Here is a 26,145-nt window from a genome sequence, read left to right on the forward strand (position 1 = left end):
TCAGCAAACAACTAGTACTTAATTCTGGAAATAAGAAATCTAAAACCACAAAAAAAAAAAAAAAAAAAGAGCTAATCAATCATTCAGCATAGTCGAAACCTCATATTATTTTTTATTCAACCATAGAAGAAAAAGTCCAACCAGCCAAACACATCGTTACTAATATGCACGTTCCTCGTTTAACACAGGAGGATTCTAACGAAGACAAAAAAAAACCCTAGAAAATAAGGGCATACATGATGATAAGGATGAAAGGGTTCAGTTAATGTCTGAGTCGTCGAAGTCGTCCTCAAAGGAGTTGAAGAAGTCGGCGTCGGCGACCTTGCTGTCGACGGAGATGACGCCTTCGCCGTAGATCTCAAGCGGGTCCACGTCGTCCACGTCCATCGCCATCGTCGACGGCTGGTCATCCATATCTCCGAAGAAGTCCATCGGCATCGGCCTCATCTATGTCTCTCTCTCTCTCTCTCTCAGGTCCTCATATCTGGGGTATTCAATCCAGGACTGGTAGGGCTTAGAGGCTATTCGCTAACGGTGCCGTTTTAGGGTCGTAGAAATGGTTAACTTATTTCAAGCTTCCATAAGTCAAATATTAGTAAAAGAATTTAGTTTGCTTGTTAATATGTTTAGGAGGTGGTTTTTCTTTTCTTTTTTCTTTTTCTTTTTCTTTTATTTTGGTATATAAATGTGAAAATTATTTTTGTATTTTTAAGAGTATTTTATTTTTGAATTATAGGTTAATATTTTTGTTTTAAGAAAAAACAAAAGATTGAAAATAAAAATTTTAACAAAAGAAGCCTTATCTTCACCAAAATTAGTGGGAAGAATGATTTCCTTTATACAACTTTTCATCTAGATTTTTTTATTATTTGTTTTTGAAAAAATATAAATAGCCTCTTCGAACTATTATCTCATTATTAATGTTTCACCTAAACTATCAAAATATGTCAATATCTCCTTAATGGCAAAAGTACCCTTCAAAAAATTATTAAAATTAAAAAAACTAAACTAAAAATTTAGTAAAAAGAATCTAAAATAATAAAAAGTTGTAAACAAAAAATAAAAAACTGATTTTTCTTCTTCGTCTTCATTTTTTTTTTAAAAAAATTATTTTTATAATTTTCATTTATTTTTCCCTTTTTTTAATTATATTTTTTTAAAAAAAAAAAAAAAAAAAAGAATCGTTTTCCATTTTAGTTTTAGTTTTTTTTTTTTCCCATTTTATGAAGACATTTTAGCCTTATCAAAAAAAAAATTAGGGTCATGTTTATTTTTTTTGTTGATCTTAAAGAAATATTCATATTTTTTAATAGTTTGAATGAGATATTAACATAATTGATAATTTAGAGAATATATTAACAATTGAGTCATAATTTTACAGAGGTATTTATATTTTTTATTATTATTATTTTTTGTCTGAGCCAACTTTTTCCTGCAATTCTTTGGTACTTGTCCAAGCTCTAAAAATGATGGAAGTTGAATGGAGGAGAAGAAACTAAAGGACGTGGCCAAATGGAAGCCCAGCTCCTCACACAGCACCCCTGCTCCATCTTCACGCATCCTCGACCTCCTTATCACCATCCAAGGCGACCCAAAACCCCTTATCCGGCCTCTCATTCTCGCCGCTCGTGTTCTACCAGGTACCGTCCCTGGAACTCCAATGCCGAAACCGCCCGTTCCTCACAGAGGTTCAACTTCGAAGACGACGAAGACGAAGGAGAAGATCAAGATTCTGAATTTGGCTTTGGAGGAAGCAGAGGCTGGAAGAAGAAGAAGAAGAGGCGGTGGTGGTCCGACGAGTCTTATTCCTCGCCAGAGATGGAGGAAGGGTCTGGTGGGATCTTCGAGGAAGCCTTTGACAGTTTCTGGATTTTCAAGGTAGATTTTTGATATTAAACCCATTTTTTATTCAATAAAAAGCTGATTCTTTTAGCTCGGTTTTGTTATTTTAAGAGAGTGAATGGGTCATTTTCGTGTGAGCTTCTCGTTGATTCTCTACTTGCGTGAATACCCTTTTTAACACTCAAAATATAGAGATTAATTTGAAGCGTAAATTGCAAGTTCTTACCCTTCAATTTAGCATCGATAGTAGTGTTTAGCAAAACGTTGGGACAAAGATTTAGGACATTACCGGGGCAGCTATTATCTTTTCTACTACAAGATTTAGTTACTCGATTGCTCTAAATGTGTTGATATTGAGTATGCTTTGTATGTCAAATGTTTGATAAGATTGGTGGAGTTGATCTTCTGTGCAATTGTTGGCTGATCTTTGGTTTTTGTTCTATTTCATTGAATACCTCAGCCACCATTCTCACAATTTGTTAAAGGGAAAACATGTTTATTTTAGATAGAGGTTTTAAAAACTTGCCGGTGGAATTTATCAACATGTTTAATGAGGAGGAATTTACGGAACACTATGATTATTAGGTCTTAAAGGAGTTTGCTTGCTATTTAAATTTTTGGTTATGTTAAAGAATCAGTGCCTTGTTTCACCAACACAAGCAGTTATCTGGATTGTCGAGCAATACTTGGTCCTTTACTCTGGTGGTGTCTATTGCCTTTGATAACATCAGCTTAGCGACTATAGTCAACTTTTTGTGCCCTATGTTATTTTAATGATGCTTCTTAGGTACTTTGGGTTTATTTTTCTCTGTATAGCTTTTGTGCAGTAGACTAGCTGAGTAGTACTTCATTTGTTCTGCAAATTGAAATTTATTCAATAATGAATCCCTTGTTAATCGAATTGACAATCTTTTATCATACCTTTAGTGTCCAGTTCTTCTTGTGCTTCCTATTTGTGATTAATATCATTTATGCAATTTACTTTCCCACGAGTGAAGTATGTAATATGTTGCTATCCAGTATCTCAACAAGGATCTATTATGACACCTCAATGACAAAAATTTAGTTACCCCATTCTCCAAGACAGATAGTCGCCCTGCAATAATATTTTCTGAGAGCAAAATCTGTATTGGTTCACTTCTGCTTCAGGATTGACTTCGTCTGATGTGTTTAACATTTCAATATATTTGCTTTTTGGTCAGTGCAGATGTTCAGATCCTATGGTTGGACACTTCCACCCATTATCATATCTTGGCTGCTAGCTTCAGGCCCAAAAGCTTTTCTTATGGCATTAGTGCTTCCCCTTGGTCAGTCAGCACTGTCTCTGGCATTTGAGAAGTTGTGGGGGAGGACACAAAGCAGGCCAAAACGCAAGTCCAGGATGAGGAGGAAACCATCTGCCAGCACTGTAAGTAGTGTTGAAACGGAGGCAGAAGAACAAGATGAAAGTCAGGAAACCAGAAAGGGAAAGGTGGGATATCAATCGTGGGTAGCAGGCAATGATGGTCCAGTTTCGAACGGTGGCCAAGATGCACCAAATTTTGGTGGCTGGGATGACCTAGATAGATCTGGATTCGCACGGAAAGCATATCAAATGACTGGTGGGTCACGGCAGACAACAGAGAAGGGAAAGTTGAGTCGCAGGGAGAGAAAAAATGGCACACCTCTGCTCTTGAGATTGTTGATTGCTGTTTTCCCATTTTTGGGTTCTTGGACTAAGATGCTATAGTGATTCCTACTAAGCACCCTTGAACTCAGAGTTGATTGGTTTTGCCTGCAAGTACTGAGAGATTGAGTCACTGAATTTAGGGGCCAATTGGTTCCTCTTCTTACTTATCTTCCTCAGTTAAGCGAAGGTCAAGAAAACAAAATTCATTGGAGCCAATTTGCATATCTAACATCCTATGATGGGTTTTGGTGATCGAGCCAATCTGTTCCTGTGAGTGTGAGGTGATGGGGCTCTCTCAGAAGGGTTCTTTCGTTAATCTCATTGCAGACGGTCCAACTATAATCTCCTGTGATCCGCTACAATTTGGTTCCATACATGGTGTAGAATTTGACATTTACTTTGAAAGAAAAAGTGATGGTAGAACAATGGATTAGAGTTGCTCTAGCATTTCATATATCGCTTATATACATATCTATAGCTTTTGCTTCTTTGTTTTTCTTTTTCAATTTTTGCTTCAGAAATCGCTTATATATAACAATTTTCTGTCTATTTTAACAACAAAGGATGTAAATTGAAATAAAATACTAATTGTCAAGAATTAAAGTTTGGAAGTATCTTTACAAAAGAATTAGTTTGGAGGATACTCCAAGTTTCTCAAGCAATTCTGCAATTTTGTTCTCTTTCGTAACTCTTGATAGCATATTCAAATTTCATAACTCCGTTGAAATGCTGTGGACGCCTTTACTTTTTCTTATAACCTAAGGGTGCGTTTGGGATTGCAATTTTATAGGGAAAAAGTACAATTTTAAACTAAATCGCAAAACATGAACCGTTTGAAAACTGCATTTTTAAAAAATTACAATTTGAAAATGCAAAAAAATGCTTATTCAAATTGCAGGCAATGGAGTATTTTTTTGAAAACGCAATATTTTAAAAGGTTAACTTGTAATTTTAAAGACTAAACTACGATTTTACCAAACACTTAACTACGTTTTTAAAAATCACTTTTTTAAATCGCACATTTTAAAATCGCACTTTTTGAAATCGCAAACCCAAACAGACCCTAACAGACCTATGGTAAATATATATATATATATATATATATATATATATATATATATATATATATTATATATCTTTCAAAAAGAATTTATACAGATGCAAGCATTGTATGAGTCTAGAACTATAAGATTATCGTCAAACAAAGCCTGCCCTTTCCTTTTATACCTGGATTTTTCCCTTGTTAAATTTACACTTTATAATTGAATGAACCCTCCAAAATTAAGTTAAACCTACATTTTACAAAGAATTCCCTCATATTCCCCAAAGCAATGTGCAATGTTAATATCCAAATATTCTGTCATCTCGCAAATAGCTGGACTCTGTTCACATAGCAAGCAGATGCAGGGTCCTGGAGGCAGTTGCAAAATCCCTCCTCGTCCTTGGGAAATGAGGTGGGTAAAGGATGGTCAGGAATTACACCAACCTGTATAGAGACATGTTGAAGGAAACATAGATGAAAGAGAGATGGTCAGGAATTACACGAACCTGTACAGAAATATGTTGAAGGAAACATAGATGAGAGAGAGAGAGAGAGAGAGAGAGAGAGAGAAAGAGAGAGAGAGAGAGAGTAACAAACCTTATCAATATCTGTGTGAGCAGGTGTCTCATAACGAGCAACAGTAACAGCCAAGCCAGAGCTATCAGATAACTCAAAAACTGACTGAATCTTGCTGCAAAGGGAGGTAGATAGCTCATGTCAGGAATTTATGATCATATTCACATTTAGAGTCTGAATTAAAAGTCATTACCCTTTCCCATATGTGGGCTCTCCAAACAACACAGCGCGTTTATTGTCTTTCAGTGCACCGGCTAAAATTTCACTTGCACTGGCAGTTCCTTTGTTCACCTAATGAAAGCTCAGTAGAGGGTATTATCAGCCTTTTTTCACCATAAATTGGATGATTAAATCCTTAGAAGATAAAGTTCCACTCCACACTCGCACATACCCAAATGATACAAATGGAAAGTTGAAAATAAGGGACTTGAACAAATCCAGAAATGAATTAGAGTCATGGAAATGCATGACGAGATTCTATGGTAAAGTATGGAAATTGGAAACCAACTGCAGGAAAGGTTTCATCTTAATAAGACAAGGGGGAAAATACACTTAACAACCCCCCCCCCCCCCCCCCCCCCCAAAAAAAAAAAAAGCTTACATGCACTTATACCTCTAAACTATACAAAGTGATACTCTGCCCTCTCCAACAACCATTTTATGGTTAACACCCTCTGTCAGCATTTTTTGGAAAATTGGATGAAAATTGTGTCACGTGACTTTTTTGGGACAAAAAATCCCCAAAATGCTCCCTTTGCTGAAGTTAGTTTGCCGATATTGCCCTCTCATAAGCAAATCAACACAAGTGTTCATATAATTTTCTAACTCAACTGATAGTTCAAATAACCCCTCAAGAGTCAAGACCACTTCCGCAACTACGACAAGAGAGACTATTCCCACCCTTACTCGGCCACGTCATCTTCAATGTGGACAACGAATCCTAGAAGTTTCAAAGACAAGTCGCCAGCCACGAGTTCAACACCAAGTCTCTACACAAGTCGTTGAGATCGTCGTGGATACCAAGATCTCTGATCCCCTCATCCCTATCCTCAACTCAGCTGCCGCAACCAAAACTTTCCTGGACATTCTTCAAAGGTTCTCCTTCGATGACATTCAAAATTGCTTTCGGGTTCGACCCTGCCAACTTGTTGCCCTCTCTTCCGCAAACCAAGTTCGCTGAAGCTTTTGAAGAAAGTGTTAAGATCAGCAGTGAGAGGTTCAATGTGTTAATCCTAGTCGTTTGGAAAATAAAAAAGCTATTGAATATTGGGTCCGAGAAGCATCTGAGAATCGTAGTCTCAAAAGCTCAAGAATTCGTCAAGAACATAATAAGAGAAAAGAAGCACGAGCTTAGAGAGAAGGCCTCGCTTGATTCCATCGACCTCTTGTCAAGGTTCTTCAGCTCCTGCCACTTGGATGAAAACTTTGTGAACGACATAGTGATAAGCTTCATACTTGTTGGGCATGACACTACATCCTTGGCTTTGACATGGTAGCTTTGGCTACTCCCCAAGAACCTACATGTCGAAACCAGGGTTCTTAAGGAAGTCAAAGAGAAATCCGAAGCACCTGTAAATAACAAAGTCAAAGACATGGCGTACACTCACGCTTCTCTGTGTGAAAGCATGTGGTTGTACCTGACTGTCTCTGCGGACACGAAGGAGCAGTGAATGATGACGTTTTTCTGGATAGGACGGTGGTGAAGAAGGGGACGAAAGTGACATACATACCATACACAATGGAGAGATTGGAGATGTTGTGGGGGTCCGTTTGGGCGGAGTTCAAGCCTGAGCAGTGGCTGAAGTGGGACAAGGCGGAGAATAGACAATAGAGGTTCGTGAGGAGGGACACATACATGTACCCAGTGTTTAAGGCGAGGCCGAGGATTTGCTTGGGGAAGGAGATGGCGTTCTTGCCGATGAAGAGGGTGATCACGGGGGTTCTTAGGCGGTTCAAGGTAGTGTCAACAGTGGAGAAAGGTGCAGAGCCAGAATTTGTTCCACAATCGATTTCCAAAGCATGAAATGTCGATAAGGCTTTTAGTTTGGATAATGGGTTTTTATTTTAGTTGATGGGATTGTGTGGTCTTATCTTTGTAAATATTCTAGGTTTGACCTTTTCATTGGAATTGTCTATTGGCAAAGCAACTTCAGTAAAGGGGGCATTTTGGGGAGTTTCTATCCAAAAAAGTAACATACAGGTCACGCGACACAATTTCCGTCCAATATGACAGAAAATGCTGACGGAAGGTGTTAACCGTAACGGAATGGTAGTTGGAAGGGAAAGAAAGGGATGGTGTAAGTTTGAGAGGGCTAAGTGTAATTTTTTTTTTTTTTTTCATAATAAAAAATAAAAAAATAAAAAAAAAAAGGAAAGAAAGACGAAAGAAAAAGAAAAAAGAATAGTAGCCCACTACTGAAAATACAGAGAAGAAATTGAGAATATAAGCAATTCTTGGTACCATGACTCTGTAATTCCATAAGAGTATAGCATATGCAGACATTTACCAATTTACCTCTCAAAACTAAGGATTATCATGACACAGTTTTATTGTATGATAGACAAAAGTTTACCAGCACAGCTAAGGGTTCTGAAGCTGCTATTGCACTGCTTCCATCTGTGTCATATATATCTCGAACACCACGACTGTCACAAATATACACAATCACACCTTTGTCCAACCTGAATGGCAGTAGGTAATATGAGAACTTGTTATGAATAAATTGGAACAGATTAAATGAAGTACTGACTTCATTTACTGAGGACTAAGAACCAGATAGCAAAAGGTGCTCCTAAAGATGTAACTACAGTACAGTGATCCCCTGAAGTTTGAACTTACAGATAATAATTGCTTCTCAAATCTTTTAAATAAGTAACACATACTACTAAGTGGTAATCGAAAAAGTTGCACAGTTATGATGCACCAACTGCATGCAAGAAGTCCTATCTTTTGGTCAAAAGAGAAAAACAAACATGCATTCACAGTGTGGATCTACTGTGGAACTCATATATACAGATGTTTGTTTTTTTCATTGTCAAGGATGCGATTCATGTGTACAGACGTATATGAAGTCCAAACCTTTCATTTGTTTGTCTGAATGAGATCCCCATGCATGGCATTTGAGACATAACCAAAAGAAATTAGATTACTAATGGAGTAAAATCTATATAGCATGACTACAATCCAGTGAAAAAAATAATTTAGTTTTAAGTGAAAAAATTGTAACTGAAAACTCAATAAATATTAAATGCCAGGCTACCATTAACCGTGCAGCCAAACTTTTCATCATTCTTGTCCCCCATTAGCGTCAGCAAAATAATACCAATTGACATGGATAAGGCACCAGAATGAAATTGAGCACGTGCAATAAGAATGGAAACTCTTTACCATTAATCCTCAGGTGTAGCTTACCAAATCTTGGCAATCTCAATTCCTTCTGGGAAAAGGCCACCACTGCAGCAAATTTTAAGCTTTAAGAAAGCCTGCCAAAAGGTAATGCTAAAAGTGGGGAGCGTTTAAAGCTTATCACCTATTATCTCGAAGGTCCAACACAAAGGCATTAACACTACTACTCTTTAAAGAATCAACTGCTTCCTTGACAGCGCCTACAAGGGATGCAAGCTTTCAGGATAAATTGCAGGAATTTATAATTTGAAATCTAAAAAGAGTATAAGTAGTACATATAGTGAAATAACTCCAAAGAATTTTACACAACTAGAAAGACATTTGATTCTGCAGCAATTACAATGCAACTTGAAATTTAACTATCTGCAGTACTGCCCTTAAGTATGTTACTGAAATTCCCTCCCTGTGTGTGTGTCTGTGAGTGAATCTGTTATCTTGGCCCATGATTCAACATAAAATTTCACACTAGCTTTAGAAGTCTGAAACAAAAATTTTGTGGCCAACCAAAATGAGACAAAAGATTGATAATTTTCCTGGGAAAAACAAGTTTTGAAGATTTCAGTATCTAAACGAGAATTAAGAAACTAAGCTCCTACGCATGAAGATATATTTTTTCCAACTTATCTGAGTAGCAATTGATTGAAGTGAAACTTTGAATAACAACTAGTTTTACTTACCAGATGCATTTTGGTTGAAAGATGTTAATTTGATATAACCAATCCTAGGAGAATCTTTCCCTGAACCAGGCACTTCGCATAGTCTTGATTTCACTGGATTTAGTGAAACTTTCTCCCGCCTGGAAGGCAGTAGTTGGTTATTCATAATCCTTTTTATTTGCTGAAAGAAAAAAAAAAATTAAAAATGCACAAAGAAAAATTACTGATCTTTTTCAGCTCAAATGACAACTAATAAGCTCGCCACCTCAGCAGTAACTCAGTGGGCCAATGGGTGGGGGAGGGTTTGGTTAAACCTTAGGTTTGATTCCAAATGTTCTTCCCAGGCACCCAAGAAAACAACAACTCAGCCCCACAGCATATATGAAAAAATAATGATGATGTAAATTTCCATATCAAAGTGAATTAGCTTAAGGAAGTGAAGTAACAAGATATACATCTTTTAAAACTATTCTGTGATATGCAGAGTTAATTTCCCCTGTAAACAAAATAAAGTTTCCTTTAGAGAGAGAGAGGGAGGTGAACTTACGTCAAAGCTACGTGCTTTATTTCAGGTCCACTACGAATGGTCAATTCCACCGAAGTTCCTTCGGGTCCCCTGCAATTTAATCAAAACGTAAAAACTTGGAGGAAAAGAAAAGTTGAGCTTCTAAAAGAACTTCTATTAATCTTGTTTACTTATGCACTAACAACACTAATATGATGAAATAAGATGTAAAATAATCATCACAAATATCTCCATTTAAAGTGTGCGCTGGTTAGTTGCCAGATTTTTAGTTGTCTGAGTTTGTTAGTAGCATAATGATGGTCTCAACCCCTCATAATGAAACTTCCATATTTACATTTTTTAATGAATAAAACAACCTGAAGTAAATGTTTAGATTTATCCACTCCTATGCATTTGAATCTGAAATTTCAACCCTTCATAATGAAACTTCCATATTTACATTTTTTAATGAATAAAAACAACCTGAAGTAAATGTTTAGATTTATTCACTCTTATGCATTTGAATCTGAAATTTCATCACTTGGTGATTTGTAGAATGAATAAAGGCTATCTGGTATTCCAATATACAAGGTAGCAGGTATTTTAAACTCAAAAAATCAGTTACAATTATCAACCACTATGCATCTAACCAAATATTGTTTTCTATAAGAATGCCTCAAAGTCAAGAATAGATTGATGATTCAAGATTTAAAACAAACTTGCAGGTACTTAATTCTTTATAGCTTCCAGAAAGCTAGGGGACACATATTAGTTTCTAAGCAAAAATGGGAACTAATCTGTTTTATAATTGTAGCATACTGTGAGATGTCACATAAATTACACAGAATACCTTGTTGAAAGGAGTTAATCATTTGGAATTTGAGTATTCATTTTGAAAGCACTCCAAAACTAATATCCAGGCACCTTATGGGCATTTATCAATATTGCCATTCTGGACTATATGACATGAAATTTAGGCCACTTTTGAACTATCACCTGATTCTTTTCAGTTTGCAAACCACATCAAGGAAAAGTAACCAAACAGTAAAGCACAAGAAAACACCATGAAATATTCTGTCTACTTTTTCTCTTTTTGTGCATGGCAGTGTGTTAACCAAAGAAAGGGACTTCTGTGATAAGTTGCAACACCATGGTCATATTGCATTTCCTTTAACAGAGCCTATGTTATTTATTGAATAACAGATCTGACAGGTTAAGAGGTTGGCAATGTAAGAAACTTACTGCAACCGCTCTGCTGCATCATATATGCCCATGGTTTCTGTACTTGTATCATCAATTGCTACAATAACATCCCCAGTCAAAATGCCAGCCCTATTTGCAGGACCTCCCGGAGCAGCTGAAATAACAAGAAGTCCAGCAGCTGATCCATCAAATTGAGTAGGGTAGCCAATTGACAGCCCTACACCTGTAAGAGCACCTTGAGTTCCAGACTGCCTTCAAAGAAGATATAACAGATTTAGGGAGAATTACTATATGTATCCAAACCCCAGTGAAGTATACAGCCCGACAGTCCATCTAAATTTTGTACATGGGAGTCTGTCATTCAAGCCAAAAAAACGTAGTTTACCAAGATGGCATGAAAAAAACAGCATCATACCCGCAAACTCTTGAACTTCTCAGGCTCCAGAAAACGAGTAAAAGGATCATCCAGTGTGGCAAGCATCTTCTTTATTGCCATATCTAAATGCAAATACACCACTAGGATTTAGACAGGTAGTGCATAGGGAAGACACAAACACTACTCTTACATAGTGGCAATCAAATCATAGACCAGGCTTAAATGTTACCCGAATTGAAATGCAACAATCAAACACAGGTTTATCACAAAACCATCTACCACATTGCAACATTGTACATGACCAATCACATTTTTTCAAGAGAATTCTTTATCTTCTCTCAAACCCATTTAACCAAATCATATCTTGCAACCTGTAAACTAGCAATTGAATTCAACAATCACATTGACCTAAAGGTGAGGTAGAAGAAATAGCTGCTACAAAACCATCTACCACAATTGAAGAATGTACATGATCAGTCACATTTTTTCAAGAGAATTCTTTCATCTTCTCTCAAACCCATTTAACACAACCATATACTACAAGGGGTATAACTTGCAATTGAATTCAACATTTCACATTGCCCTAAAGGTGGGTAGAAGAAACAATAACTGTTGTCTTTCTTCTATTCAACCGGGTTATTACTTGAACCATATGAATTATTAAGAATAGCAACATCTTAAAGGTTTATGTACTCAACTTAGTGCTCACAACTCTAAAGGTATACATAGTAGGTCAGTGGCCATGAAGGCCAAAGTTTAGGCCATGGTGAGATCTCTCATCATGCATACAACAGGAGACTGTATACAATCAGTAGATATATTGACTAAATAAAAACTTACCGGATTAATATTTGTTAAATCATCACTTATCTTAAAAGCTTGAGCTGATAGGAATATGTAAATTTAATCATTTAATCAATAGTTTAACACGCCACCTTACATGTGGTCTCAAACTCCCTTTTAATAAGTGAGGTTCAACACATGGAATGTTTTTATAAGTAAGAGTAATATCATTAGAAAAAAACACAAAACGCATTCAAGTACACAGTGGGTATACAAGAGAAGCGTCTAAGAAGGAGAAGAAAAAAGAAATAGAAAATCATTAAAGCTAATCACTAATGGAGCTAGGAACGCAGCAGTCCAAGAGAACAAAGAATAAAAGAAGAAAGCTATGAGCTCCTCAATCGTCCTTTCTTTGTCCTCTAAGTTTCTATCATTTTGTTCCCTCTACAAGCACCACAAAAGGTAAGAAGGAACCATCTTCCACACAACAGCACTCCGACTCTCCGAGAGCGATCACCCGTCCACCAGCAAGCGAATATATCTACCACCCAAAGAGACATAACCCAAAACAAACTGAAGCGACTGAAGATAGCATTCCATAAGGCGCATGTCATGCAATATTTAATTGAAACGGAGTGAATTGTGGAGTTAGGGTTCAAATTCATAACCTCTGGCTCTGATACCATATTAAATCACAATTTGTCCTAAAACCTTAAGCTGATAGGAATATGTAAGTTTAATTATTTAATCAATTCTTTAACAATATTAAACATAAAGGTAGCACAGTCATCAATTTCAAAGAGAAACAGGCCCTTTCTAACAACTTTTTCTTGTATATGTCAAAACTATATGTACCTTGGCAAGAAAAGAAAGTCCACTGCCTATCTACATTACTTACGTATTGACAACAGCCATGAGTGGATGGACACTCATGTTTAACCATTTAAATAGCGAAAAGTACATCAGCCATATAAGCATGAACCCCTATGCAACAAAAATATTTTAGAAAACTATGATTTATTCCTTGTAGAACTACTGTTGACTCCCTTCCACGTATTCAGAACCTAACTCAATTACCATGTAAATACTATTCTGTTGAGTCAATTAGCACCAATACTGCACAGTATCCAAATACTAAGAAGGAAAACAAAGTCAACATTGATAAGCAAAATGTACACACATAAGTGAATTTAACTATGGTTCTGGCTTCCATTATTTTAACACCATTTTAGCACGGAAATTCCTGCAAACCCCCATAATTATACTACTAGAAAGGGTGCAAGCCATACATGTCTGTTCTCGTGTATTCATTGGTTCATTGCGCAGAGCATTTTCTCTGTATCGAAACCAACTTTGTCCATTAAAATTTTTGTCAACATATGCACGATCAATTGTTCTCCATGCCTCCAAGAATAGGAGATTCTCTTCAGTAAGGGCCCCTGCAAAATGACAATAAATATTAGGCTGAAATATAAAGTAAAAGATCCATCCCTTGAAGATTATGTAAATTCCTTGAAAATACTTACAGGATGGACTCCTGCTAACAGCAACAGAAACTGACATGACCAGCATCACTCCAGCGATCAAGCAGACAGAAGGAATAGAGACATGCTGTCTAAATTTTTCCAAACAGTAAATCACTTTTCGAAGACCACCAGAGTAAATCCCAAATTTGAGAAGGCGTCCATGAGTTATTGAAAGAAAATCGCATTTCAAAGAAAAAAATTTATTGAACCTCATCGACTGAAGCAAGAAATTATGTTTCGAAGCTCCATCAATATTGCCCCTATTTCTCAACACATTGGGGGCATTTGTCCTTTTACACATTAAGGGACTCCACAATTGAGCTTCAACAATCCTTATGGGAAAATATTTGCATGGCAGCATCTGAAAAGAGTCCAACTGAAATTGTAATATATTTCGAGCTCTTGACTACATTCAAAATTGATCACATGCACACATCCATGCAGCAGTATCTCTCAGGATAAACTGAGTTTCTGAGGCCTTGAACCAACATAGAGTATAAGGCAAAAAAAAAAGCATATAGTACTATAACATAACATTAACAATGTAAAACAGTACTATAATGTAACATTACAGTAAGGATCCATTGACCAGTAATCTTTCTAGGCAATGCGAATCACAGGGAGTGAACAATCCAAGCTGTGGTCCAGATGCAGTAAAATATGAGGCCAAAATAGTTCTTCCAATCAAAAAATTTAGTGTGAAGTGCATGACTCACCAATGAGTGCTTATTTTCCAGAAAATCAACCTATTGTAAAGGAAAAAGTTTTAATTCTATTGATCCAAACTTTCAATTCTGCAAGATGTGCTCATTAGAATCAGATTCAGCCTTTTAACTATGCCACACCTGTGTACTTTCTAAGAAAAAGAAAATGATTAGGCCAATTCACCTGCAGCGTTGGTGGAGGAAAATTCAGTTCTTGGAAATTGGACCATGCTCGTTTTACATAACATTTTCTTTTGTCATTGTTAGATTATACACATACCCAATGAATCTTGCATCCACAACTCACCCTCCACCCTTTCTAGTGGGAAGAGGAGTTGTCTATCGAGCAACAGCTCATTGGCATCAACAGCCCAAATTTTTCCTGACAGCACAGCATTCAAAACAACAATAGGCGTTACAGTTATCAAGTAAAACTATAGTTACATGCTAGTTCTCCTCCCATCCCCTAGGCTTACTCGCGCATTAGCAGCTGAAGGACTAAACATAAATTTCAGCACCCAAGAAGAAATGTACAAGTGGTGAGTACAATTCTTTATAAGAGAGGCTTGGTCACCCGTGTCTATTAGTTTCTCTGATTTTCTTGTTCGTTTTTCTTTGCCTTCTTAGGTGTTTCCTTGTGTATACATCCAATGTACTTAGAAGGGCGCCTTACGCTTTTTATAAAATTTCATTTACTTATCAAAAAAAAGAGAGGCTTGGTCACAATGCACTCATGTCCATGAGAAATAGACCTCCGAAAGAGAATTACACAATTACCATCCAGAATTGAAGAACAATCAGTATTTCAATTCAAAACTCATTAACTCCTCCATTGTTCTTAATAAACAATAGGGTAGGCAGTGGCAATTGTTGCTCCAATATAAAAATGGTGTGTTCAAGATAAAATAAGAGAAATCCTAGAAGGCAGCTCCCCTCCAAAGAAAATACACCGAACTTGAATCAAATTACATTCCACTTCAACACATTCTCCACAACAAATACATTTAAAAAAAAAAGTCATTTTTTCTTTCTCTTTTTCTTTTCTTTTTCCATGAAATGTAAGTTATCAAGGTCAATGCTTCATTCATGAATTTAAGTCTCAGCTAGGTTCAATTCAAAGAACACGCTCAATCAGGTTGTTGCTTCACTCAAGCTTTTAAGTCTTAGAATACCAACCTTAATCCAGCAGAGTTAATCAACTTGGACGTAATTCAAGCTGAAAACAAATTCAAATGAGCCAAGCTTGACATCCATAACACTTAGCCCATAAACAAGGCCAAAAGTTGGTACACCATACATGACACCACAAGCACTACACCAATCCACACAATCACGTCATTTCTCGAACATGAACTCCACAATCCACACCAACAAAACAAAACATGAAATCACAAACCCTATTTATTTTCTCTCTTCATCAGTTCTCTTGGAATCCAAATGCGAAGTGGAAACTGGAATTTGACACAGAGTGGGAGAGAGTACCTGGGGAGTGGAGGCCTTGGAGGACCAGTAAGGGTTCTTGTAGTAGATGTTAGAGATAGCAAAATAAGGGGATAAAGAAGCAGTGGAAGAGCTTGCGAAGACCGCCATTGACAGGCCTCGGAGAGCCCCGCGAAGAACCAGAGCTCTTCTTCGTTTTCGGTTCCTTATCGTTGGTAATGGATGTTTGAAGCTCTATCTATCGTTATCCCTCCAATTGGGCCTTAAAAGTCTATCAAGACGCAAAATGGGCCAGAATCAGAGCCCAATTTTATGGTGGATGTGCTCTTATGTGAATATGGGTCTCTCTCTCCGATCACTTTGTGAGGACTTCTCTCCATATTTGATTTTAGAAAAGAGTAATGATACACATCATCCTCTTGTTCTCTTTTTGTCCCCCTAAAATTGATGTGGCTCTTAAAATCACCATTAAATTTTTGATATATCATTATTAGATTTTGATCCAATGGTAATTTTAAGAGCCACATCAATTTTAGAGGGACAAAAGGAGGATAAGGGGATAATGTGTAGCATTACTCTTTTCTAAAAACTATTTCTTTTTCTTTCTTCTCTTTGCTTATAGATTTTTCTTAGCCCTACACGATGTCGTTTGGCTTAAAACTAGTAGAGTTAAATCTCAACCGTTCGGTTTTTTCGTCTTCGATCCGCTGAAAACATATATAATTAACCGCGCGCTCTAAATAGTTTCTCCTTTTCAACTCTCACAATTAAGAAAACCGCTAAAATCCGCTACTTTCTTTTTCCTCATCCTTTTTCAATACATATATGTCATCGTCTTCCTCTCATATTTAGCCCACGTACACCTTATCCAAGAATTAAACCCAGTAAAACATATTTAACAAACCCTTTCCTCAAAACCCATCGATCCAATTAAAGATCAAGGCGCGCGGTTTCATGGCTCACGAAGAAGAAGAGCCTAAAAAGGTCCAATACCCATTGGACTCAAACTCCTACAACATTCTTCATGAAGTTGGTTTTGGTGGTAGCGCTGTTGTTTACAAAGCCGTATGCGTGCCCCTGAACTCCACGGTGGTGGCGATCAAAGCCATCGATCTTGATCAATCCCTGGCGGATTTAGAAAATGTTAGACGCGAAGCCAAGATCATGTCGCTTCTCTCCCACCCAAACATCCTCAACGCTCACTGTTCCTTTACAGTTGATCGTCGCCTTTGGGTGGTGATGCCATTCATGTCCGCCGGTTCTTTACAATCTATAATTTCTTCTTCTTTCCCAGACGGCTTATCCGAGCCATGCATTGCCATTCTTCTCAAAGAAACTCTAAGCGCCTTGTCCTATCTTCACAACCAAGGATACCTTCACAGAGACATCAAGGCCGCTAACATCCTTATTCACTCAAATGGGTCCGTGAAGCTTGCATCATCATCTTTGATGCTTAAAGCTGATGTCGCGGGAATGCCTTATTGGATGGCCCCAGAGTTACACTCGCAAAAGGCTGATGTATGGTCCTTTGGAATCACTGCATTAGAATTGGCCCACGGAGGCCCTCCGTTGTCTCGCCTCCCTCCTTCAAAGCACAAGAATTTGTCCAAGGCCTTCAAAGACATGGTGGCTTCGTGCCTCGATCAAGACCCATCAAAGAGGCCCTCGGCAGAGACTTTGTTAAAGCATTCGTTCTTCAAGAATTGCATGGGTTTGGATTTTATTGTAAAGAACGTCTTGCAGGGGTTGCGTAGTGTTGAAGAAAGGTTCCACGAAAGCAAGATTAATATACTTGCGCGGTTGACGAGCAAGAATGGCGATGATGAGGACGACGACGACGACGAGTGTGACTCAGCGAGGCAGAGTAGTATGAAAGAGAGAAGGATAATCAGTGGGTGGAGCTTTAACGAGGACGGGTTTGAACTCGACCCAGTCTTCCCAACAGAGTCCACTGACGATTCAGCTGAGAAACAAGTTCGGTTTGGCGGAGAAACTATAATAATCGAATACAAGGGAAGTAAGTCGGGTGAGTCAGGCGAGTTAATTCCGAGTTCACCGGGTCAAGTTGTGGAAGAGGCCCAAGTGGGTTGTCATAGCGATAGCGAGGCTGAGAATAGAAGAAGCGGTGGTGAAGCTATGGTGCAGGGTCTAGTGGCGTTGAAGATGAGCTTGGATGAGCAAAGGGAAACGGTGAACAATCTGATTGAGTTGGAGATGAAGAGGGAGGAGGAGATGGCTCAGGTTATAGAGAGGCTGAGGGTTGAGACCGAGAATGAGAGAAAGTGGAGCTTGGAGTTGGAGACGGATTTGGAAGATTTCAAGCTTCAGGCGTCCGGTGCATATGGCAGCTGTGGTGGTGGTGCTGATTGAAGGACGACATTTAGCTTTTGTTAATATTTCTAATAAAGAGAAAGCTGAAAAAATTATTTTCTTTGTCATGAAAAAATGCCTTTAAGGCTTTGATTCTAATAACAGAAGTTTCCGTTTCTCAGGCTTCAGATTTCTGGTGTTTGATAGAAATGTCAATCATCGAGTGGACACTCCTTAATTAATTAAGTAGGCTATACAACTATTTGACGTGCATTAGTGTTAATTCTCTGAGCACGTACAAATGCACTTCATATAAAACATTTTTTTTATTTTTTATTTTTTTTGGTAGGTATATAACACACATAGGCAAGGGATCTTTGAAATGAATTAAAGTTTGAGTGTGTGCGCTGGAACGAAGAACACAATTTAATTAATGGGCTTAAACAAAAGGAGTACTGAGAGCGAACCATTTTTCTCCGGGTGTGCAATATTTATGATTTTAGGCGTGGGAGCGAAATTTAAAAAATAAAATAAAAATTAAGGGGTCAAAATTGATAATTTAAAAAAAAATAAAATAAAATAAAATAAATATGAATTACATTTTGGGGCTTGGTGGTATTGAAGACTCCAAACACCTTACTAATTCCGCCCCTGATTTTCCTCATTAACCGATATAGGGCTCAAGGCCCCGATCTCTTAACTAGGACAGGGTTAATTTGGCCAGCTCCTATGCCAGTTAGAGGGGGTGACTAAATCATCTCATATTAATGGTTTTGGGGTGGTTTGATCACCTTAAATTTTTTTTGTTTTCTTTCTTTTCAATTTTTAGGAGTATTTTTTGTCTTATTGAAAAATATATATATGGTTACTTTTGTCTTTTTGTTGGCCTTGGTTACATGACAAATTTTTAGTAATTTAGGGGGCATAGGACTGTAAATAAAAAGAGCTGCTAGTGAACAATCTCGGGCTTGGCTGAGATAAGCTCGGCTCGGGATCTATTCATTTTATTAATGCTCCGTTTATTTCAACGTAAAATGGTTTCCATTGTAAAATATTTTCGACGAAATCAATTTCAAAAACAATAATTTTCTCGAAAATATTTTTCGGTGTTTGGTTCGCATGAAAAAATTACAAAAACTGAAAATGCAGCTGTTGCCGGAATCCGGCAACGTTAGGTCGCCGTCACCGGATTCCGGCGAACATGTTTGGCCGGATTCCGGTAGGACTGCTCCGGATTTGGTCAAATCCGGCCGGATCCCGGCCATTTTAGCCAGATCCGGTCGGATCAGTGGCTGGATCCCAGCCATTTTGGTCAAATCCGACCGGATTCCGCCTGAAGTTGGTCCGCCAGCATCTGGCGGCGGTGGCCGGATGTCGTCAGATTCAGGCACCGACAATATTCCAGTGGCCGGATGATGCCGGATTTCGGTGCAGCCTGGTTTTGAACGACCAACTACAGCCGGATTCGGGCAATCGAATATCAAACGTGCGTGCAAAGACGAAGAATATAATTTCGAAAAACGATTTACGGTTTTTAAAACCATAAATCGTTTTTCAAAAATTAAAGAAGCTTTTACGATCAAACCGAAAATGATTTTCGTTGACCATTATTTTCGCCCCTACTAAACACCGTAAAATACCGAAATCATTTTTCAGAAATCATTTTATACCGAAACAAACGGAGCATTAAAAATGAACAAAGATTGAACCAAAATTCAAGTTAGTTTGTTAAACAAGTCAAACTTGTATAACTTTATTTTTGCTATTTTTATAATATTATTTTTAAATTTGTAATGAGATCATGTTAAGTATTTAAAAAGATAAAAATGAATTTTCTTCGTAATGGAATAGATATAGCTTCAATTATTGTAATTATGAATCTTGATATAAATATATGTCTATTTGTGTGTACATGAGTGGTTTTATGTATGTGTGTGTATGAATATATATACATACTATGAGAAAAACATATAAACTCAAGATATAATTGTTTAAAATTCAAGTTAATTTATCTAATTACTCAAATAATAAATCTTCACAAAAATTAAATAACTAATAATTAGTATGATTACAAAAATAAAATAAAAAATTATTTAACAATCGCGACATTTACTTTATATATGGAATAAATAAGTTAATTGAGTAGCTTCTGAACAAGTGCGATCAAGCTTGTTTGAAAATAAATAAACAGAGTTTGAAAATAAATAAAATTTAAACGAACCAAGCTTGAACATTCAATACTTGTTTAAATTACAACCTATATATAAGTATATATATTATCTCAATTTAAAATTTAAATAAACATTATCAATTGAATGGTAATTTAAGAGTTACTTGAACCTTTTACTTTTTCTTTTTTCTTTTTTTAATAGAGCTTTCAGACTGATATGGGCTTTGGAGAAGAAATGCAGAAGGCTAGCTAACCGTTCGATTGCTCAGGAAAAGGCTAAGAGCACGAGCTAGCTTCTTGCTTAATGTTATTTATTTACCGGGTATTTTCTTATAGAGTTTTCTTAGCCCTACACGATGTCGTTTGGCTTAAAACTACTACAGTTAAATCTCAACCGTTCGTCGTCTTCCGCTAAAAACATATAACCGCGCGCTCTAACAGATTCTCCCTTTCAACTCTAACAAGAAAACCGCCAAAATCCTACTTTCTTTTTCCTCATCCTTTTCAATACATATATATATATATATCATCGTCTTCCTCTCATTAGCCCGCCTTATCCAAGAATCAAACCCAGTAAAACGAATCAAACCCTTTCCTCAAAACCCATCCAAGATGATCAACGAAGAAGAAGAGCCTAAAAAGGTCCAATACCCATTGGACTCAAACTCCTACAACATTCTTCATGAAGTTGGTTTTGGTGATGGCGCTGTTGTTTACAAAGCCGTATGCGTGCCCCTGGACTCCATGGTGGTGGCAATCAAAGCCATCCATCTTGATCAATCCCGGGCGGATATAGAAATTGTTAGACGCCAAGCCAAGACCATGTCGCTTCTCTCCCACCCAAACATCCTCACCGCTCACTGCTCCTTCACAGTTGCTGATCGCCTTTGGGTGGTCATGCCATTCATGTCCGCCGGCTCTTTACAATCCATAATGTCTTCTTCTTTCCCAGACGGCTTATCCGAGCCATGCATCGCCATACTTCTCAAAGAAACTCTAAGCGCTTTGTCCTATCTTCACAACCAAGGATACCTTCACAAAGGCATCAAGGCCGGTAACATCCTCATTGACTCAAACGGGTCCGTGAAGCTTGCAGACTTTGGAATGACCCCATCGCCCGTTGTTGCGGGCACGCCTTATTGGATGATCCCGGAGCCGGAGGTAATAAACTCGGAAAAGGCTGATATATGGTCCTTTGGAATCACTGCATTAGAATTGGCTCACGGACGCCCCCCTTTGTCAAATGAGCCCAAGAATGAAAAGCACAAGAAGTTCTCCAAGGCTTTCAAAGACATGGTGGCTTCTTGTCTCCATCAAGACCCATCACAGAGGCCCACGGCAGAGGCATTGTCAAAGCATTTGTTCTTCAAGAATTGCATGGATTCGGATTTTCTTGTAAAGAATATCTTGCAGGAGTTGCCTAGTGTTGAAGAAAGGTTCAAGAAGGGTGGTGACTCAGCGAGGCAGAGTGTACAAAAGAGAAGGAGGATCACTTGGTGGAGCTTCAACGAGGACGGGTTTGAACTCGACCCAGTCTTCCCAACAGAGTCCAGTGCTGCTGACGATTCAGTTGTGAAACAAGTTCGGTTTGGCGGTGAAGCTATAATAATGGAAGACAAGGAAGGTGAGTCGGGTGGGTCATCAGGCGAGTTAATCATTCCGAGTTCAACGGGTCAAGTTGTGGAAGAGGCGGCCGTAGTGGGTTGTCACAGTGAGGCTGAGAACAGAAGAAGTGGTGGTGAGGATGTGGTAGTACTGGAGGGTCTGGAGGCGTTGAAGAGGAGCTTGGATGAGCAAAGGGCAGTGGTGAGCAGTGTGATTTGTCAGTTACGTGGGGAGGAAGGTGGGGAGGTGATCATGGAGGAGGAGCAGATGGCTCAGGTTATAGAGAGTCTGTGGATTGACTTGGAGAAGGAGAAAGAGAGGAGCTTCGCGTTGGAAATAGAGCTGGAAATTCTCAAGGTTCAAACGTCTGGTGCTGCTGATTGAAGAAAGGACATTTAGCATTTGTGTATATTTCTAATAAGAGAAAGCTGAAATTTTTTCTTTCTTTTGGTACAACACTGCTGCCTTTGTGCCTATTATCTTCTATGTGGTGTCAGAATAGAGAGTTGCATGGTAATTGTCTTGTGATTCTAATAAAAGAAGTTTCCGTTTCTCAGTCTTGATATTAATTTCTGGTGTTTGATAGTAATGACCATATCTGGTGCCGATTGATAAGGCAACTGAACAAATTGTGTCTTTCTTTTGGTGCAAAACTTTTGCCTTTACTCGTTTCTCAGGCTTCAGATTTCTGGTGTTTGATAGTGTTAATGATGGTGCCGATAGAGTGCCATCGAGTGGACATGCACTGATGCACTCCTTAAGGTCATAGATAAATTTAGTAATAATTGGAGCAGAGTTATTAAGTCTCTAGGTCCCTCTCTTTCTTCTTTGACATGAATTAGTTCTTTGATATATGTCTATGCATTATATCTCAAGTTTTCTCCTAAGGAAAACTTAGGATTGTAATATATATGTTACTGTTTCTTTATATCTTAGTGTAAGAAAAGGAAATAAGGTCATTGAAAATAGGGAGCACTTGTTCTTCCAATGCGGGTTCAGCAAGCGCATTTGGATGAGGTTGATGGATCTTTGTCTAGAGGAGAAGCTAGTAGAGACATGGGAAGATATTAGTTCCTAGTGTGGTGCTGAGTTGCAGAGGGACTGTTTTAAAACTAGATTGCGTCTACTATGCTTAGGTGCTGCAGTCTATAATATCTGGAAACAGAGAAATGTCATTCTGCGTAGTAGTAATATACTCACTGAGGAAGCAATTATTTTGCGAATTAAATGGGAGGTTAAAGCTCGGATGTTAATTGGTAAAAGGAAATTTCAAGCAATCTATGGCAAATATACAGCTTGCTCAGAGATGGAATCTGGTTTAATCTGGGTGACTGTTTGTTTGCTAGTCGCTGAGTTGGGTTGGTCTGTTCTTTCTTTGGTGTTACGGCTAGTAGCCGTTGCTAGTTGTTGAGTTGCAGTTGGCAAGTTTTAGAATGCAGAATGCAGATTGGTTTGTTTGCAGGTTGCAGATTGCAGTTTGGCTTATTTTGCAGAATGCATAATGGATTGTAGTTGGTTAGGGTTCTGTGGATTATGCAGAATGCAGGTGGCTTGGTTTGTGTTTGCCTTGTAGGCTTGTTGGGTTGGGCTTGTATTTGCCCTGTTTTGGTTATGGTTTTCAGTTGGTAGGGCTTAGTGAGTTGTTGGGTCTCCTTTGCCCTGTGTGTAGTTTGCACCATTTTGGTGGGATTTTGTTTGGTGTTTGGTTCTATAAAGATTTCTTTCATTCAAAAAAAAAAAAAAAAACAGGAAATAAGGTTAGCAATAGGCAAGGCCAACTTTTTATATCTTTCTTTACTATTTTGTCTAAATAATCATCTGAGCTATTGAGATGAAAGTTGGAAAAGCTTAGCTGGCGCTTTTAGACTGCAGTAATAAACAATTTCTTTAATACTCTGAGATTATTTTATCAGTATTTTGATATTTGATTCTCAGTTATATATATATCCATGATCTAGATGATCTAAATATTGGAGTCATCAATCAGAACTAGCTAGATTGTTCTATGCACTCGTTGGAGACACGTCTGTCACTATTTTGGGCTTTGGAGTTAATTTGCTGTTAGTATGAGATCTTCTCATGCTGTGTTTTTGTGGATGATACTTCATTTTTCAATTGGGTCATGGTGTTATATATATTTAATTTGATTTGTTCTTTTCATTTCGGATTTCATGTCTATTTTAAGGTGGACCTTCTCTTCAAGCTTGAGTTGTGATTAAGATCAAAGCAACTAAAATCAATTGAGTGTTGTTCAAGCTCCAACCATCAAGCATTGCCTGCTCTTTCAATCCGAATTAATAAAATGGAATCTACCCTTTGGATGTCAAGAGTATTTGGTGATACACAAAAGCTGTCCAAGCAATTTGAGATGTAAAATCAACAACTAGCTAGTTAATTAGGTCAACAATTACCTAAAAAGAACACAAATTCAAACCTTATATCTAATACCGTTGCGGATATAAACTACCAGGCCAATCCCACTCAAGGAAATGTCTACTACGTGAAAAAAAATTACTTAATAATATTAGAAAACCCTAGATAACTCTAAGCACACCACGTGGCAAGCATCCAATGAACCATTTTCATGAACTGTCTCATAAAAAGGGACACATATTCCAGCACAATTACGACCATTACGCTCTCCCAAAAATCTTTTTCATTCAGTTTTCTCTCATACACTATACTGATTCAAGCATCGAGTTATTCTTCATCGGCTCACTCCGACAAGTTTTTCTACTAATTTTTCCTCTCTTTGCATGCATTTCCGATCGGTATCCCAGCATGCGGGTTAACTATATATTCTAAATATTGGACTAAGAAATTAATCAAATAGACTAAAAAATTGTGGCGGTTATGTGCAGCTCTCCACTCTTCCCTCGATCCCTACGTACGTCTCATTTTCTTTCTATTCTTCCTTTTAGAATATTTCTGGTTAATCATACCTCATCCTGCTCCTCAATTGGCAACCAGAGTGTTGTGTCGTCAGATTTTGGCATGTATGGCATCGCGCATTTTCACCCATTGAAATTAGTTTAAGTTGCGGGTAGTCATTCAAATTTGCCAATATTATAATAAGATATTTAATATTTTCTCTTCTTCTTTTGGATGTTCCAAAACGAAAGCACATTTTACAAAAACTGTTAAAATTTAATTTAATGATTACATTTAGCATTTTATATCAAGTTAAATTTTTGAAATAAGTAATGATTTAACATGATATCGTAATAAATGTCCTAAATTTAAACATTGATTTAACAAAACTAATGCAAACCATTGAGGCTTTTCCAATTAAATTAACCTTAGTTTTTGGAAACAGGAATAATTTTGTAAATAACAACCCTTACTGAAAAAGATAGGCATCTTTAATTTAAACTAGCTAGGCTTTTTTCTTTTTTTCTTTTTTTCTTTTGCACTTATGAAAGTTATATGTTACGACCTACCAGGAAAAAGTGCTGGACTCATATGCACTATCACCTCAAAATAATTAGTTAATTTCGAGCTTTCTTATAATCACTTAGAAAGCTTAGTTTCACATAATAATTAAGCAATGTGAGACTTTAACACCCATGACTATATATCTTTGTAAACCACACGCTCTATGTGGATTACTCATCTCCTTAATATAAGATTAGTTTTTTTTTTAAATGAAAATCATCTTTAAATCTTTAAATACCATATATCAAAGGATTCTTGCTTAGTAAATACGGTCGAAGCAATACAATTAGGATAGGTATCTATTCAAGCATGATGTAACAAATGATTGGGATGATTGTTTTATAATACCAATGGACAATTCATTTCATACAAACCAACTTCTAATAATGACATGTGTCATTTACATGTGAGAATTAAGTACATATTTTTTTAATTGCACGTGCTTTTTATATGTTTTTTTAATAATTTAAAGGACACATGTCACTTTTAGAGATTAATTTGTAAGAATTTTCTATGAACCAGTTTCTATGAAATTTGTGTCCAATAACAATTAGAATCACGCCTCATGAAACAAATGTCACTAGTTCAAATCTCTCCTCCCCTTTTATGTGGACAAGTCAAAAAAAAAAAAAAAAAACAATTAGGACCGGGGTGTTACATAATAAATGGTGTTCGGTTATATATATATATATATTAAGAAATTGATCTCATTCGTTAATAATATTTTTTATAATTGAGACCCTGTAAATGCACGTTTTTCAGCTCTCTCTTTCTCTTTTCTTGCAGACAACTGATTTCTCGTCGGTGCTGGGGGAGGGAGGCCAGCCTCCTTCCCCCCGGCTTTGGTTTTGTCCCTTAGTCCTCTTGGACTAAGGTTTTGGTTCCTCCTGAGTTTTC

The 26,145-nt window shown here is 37.4% G+C and overlaps 5 protein-coding genes and 1 pseudogene across 7 annotated transcripts; 4 read left to right on the forward strand and 2 right to left on the reverse strand.

Annotated features, from left to right (window-relative positions):
• Nucleotides 1-89: 89 nt before the first annotated feature.
• LOC133858538 (small acidic protein 1) lies at nt 90-491 on the reverse strand. Its single transcript, XM_062294018.1, has one exon. The coding sequence runs from the start codon at nt 445-447 to the stop codon at nt 259-261; it is 189 nt and encodes a 62-aa protein (XP_062150002.1). The 5' UTR covers nt 448-491; the 3' UTR covers nt 90-258.
• A 942-nt stretch (nt 492-1,433) lies between these two features.
• Nucleotides 1,434-3,937, forward strand: LOC133858539 (uncharacterized). The gene is made up of 2 exons (XM_062294019.1): nt 1,434-1,878; nt 3,050-3,937. The coding sequence occupies exons 1-2, from the start codon at nt 1,513-1,515 to the stop codon at nt 3,569-3,571; spliced, it is 888 nt and encodes a 295-aa protein (XP_062150003.1). The 5' UTR covers nt 1,434-1,512; the 3' UTR covers nt 3,572-3,937.
• A 765-nt stretch (nt 3,938-4,702) lies between these two features.
• On the reverse strand, nt 4,703-15,924 carry LOC133873042 (carboxyl-terminal-processing peptidase 2, chloroplastic-like). 3 transcript variants are annotated; one of them, XM_062310774.1, is made up of 14 exons: nt 15,771-15,924; nt 13,794-13,960; nt 13,585-13,673; nt 13,348-13,497; nt 11,315-11,397; nt 10,939-11,147; nt 9,739-9,807; nt 9,213-9,331; nt 8,660-8,735; nt 8,542-8,583; nt 7,703-7,811; nt 5,323-5,420; nt 5,151-5,244; nt 4,703-4,997 (listed from the first exon to the last, which is right to left on the reverse strand). In XM_062310774.1, the coding sequence occupies exons 1-14, from the start codon at nt 15,876-15,878 to the stop codon at nt 4,872-4,874; spliced, it is 1,539 nt and encodes a 512-aa protein (XP_062166758.1). In that variant the 5' UTR covers nt 15,879-15,924; the 3' UTR covers nt 4,703-4,871. The 3 variants fall into 3 exon arrangements, with proteins under 3 accessions (XP_062166758.1, XP_062166750.1, XP_062166742.1); XM_062310766.1 differs by having other exon boundaries at nt 13,585-13,945; XM_062310758.1 differs by having other exon boundaries at nt 13,585-13,960.
• Nucleotides 5,596-7,152, forward strand: LOC133858344 (cytochrome P450 94A1-like; annotated as a pseudogene).
• Nucleotides 15,925-16,682: 758 nt separating the features above from the next.
• On the forward strand, nt 16,683-18,098 carry LOC133868893 (serine/threonine-protein kinase BLUS1-like). The gene has a single exon (XM_062305898.1). The coding sequence runs from the start codon at nt 16,683-16,685 to the stop codon at nt 18,096-18,098; it is 1,416 nt and encodes a 471-aa protein (XP_062161882.1).
• A 2,722-nt stretch (nt 18,099-20,820) lies between these two features.
• Nucleotides 20,821-22,197, forward strand: LOC133871052 (serine/threonine-protein kinase BLUS1-like). Its single transcript, XM_062308441.1, has one exon. The coding sequence runs from the start codon at nt 20,821-20,823 to the stop codon at nt 22,195-22,197; it is 1,377 nt and encodes a 458-aa protein (XP_062164425.1).
• Nucleotides 22,198-26,145: the final 3,948 nt, after the last annotated feature.

The sequence above is a fragment of the Alnus glutinosa genome, chromosome 1 (genome assembly GCF_958979055.1).
Source record: "Alnus glutinosa chromosome 1, dhAlnGlut1.1, whole genome shotgun sequence".
In the NCBI taxonomy this organism is placed as follows: Eukaryota; Viridiplantae; Streptophyta; class Magnoliopsida; order Fagales; family Betulaceae; genus Alnus; species Alnus glutinosa.

Excerpts from the sequence above, each read along its gene's own strand:
- LOC133858538 (XM_062294018.1), bottom strand. The coding sequence starts at position 447 with ATGAGGCCGATGCCGATGGACTTCTTCGGAGATATGGATGACCAGCCG.
- LOC133858539 (XM_062294019.1), top strand. The coding sequence starts at position 1,513 with ATGGAAGCCCAGCTCCTCACACAGCACCCCTGCTCCATCTTCACGCAT. Across the intron at positions 1,879-3,049 it reads ACAGTTTCTGGATTTTCAAG|ATGTTCAGATCCTATGGTTG; the intron begins GTAGATTTTTGA and ends TGGTCAGTGCAG.
- LOC133873042 (XM_062310758.1), bottom strand. The coding sequence starts at position 15,878 with ATGGCGGTCTTCGCAAGCTCTTCCACTGCTTCTTTATCCCCTTATTTT. Across the intron at positions 13,498-13,584 it reads TGTTAGCAGGAGTCCATCCT|GGGCCCTTACTGAAGAGAAT; the intron begins GTAAGTATTTTC and ends GTCATTTTGCAG. Across the intron at positions 4,998-5,150 it reads CTCACACAGATATTGATAAG|GTTGGTGTAATTCCTGACCA; the intron begins GTTTGTTACTCT and ends GTCTCTATACAG.
- LOC133868893 (XM_062305898.1), top strand. The coding sequence starts at position 16,683 with ATGGCTCACGAAGAAGAAGAGCCTAAAAAGGTCCAATACCCATTGGAC.
- LOC133871052 (XM_062308441.1), top strand. The coding sequence starts at position 20,821 with ATGATCAACGAAGAAGAAGAGCCTAAAAAGGTCCAATACCCATTGGAC.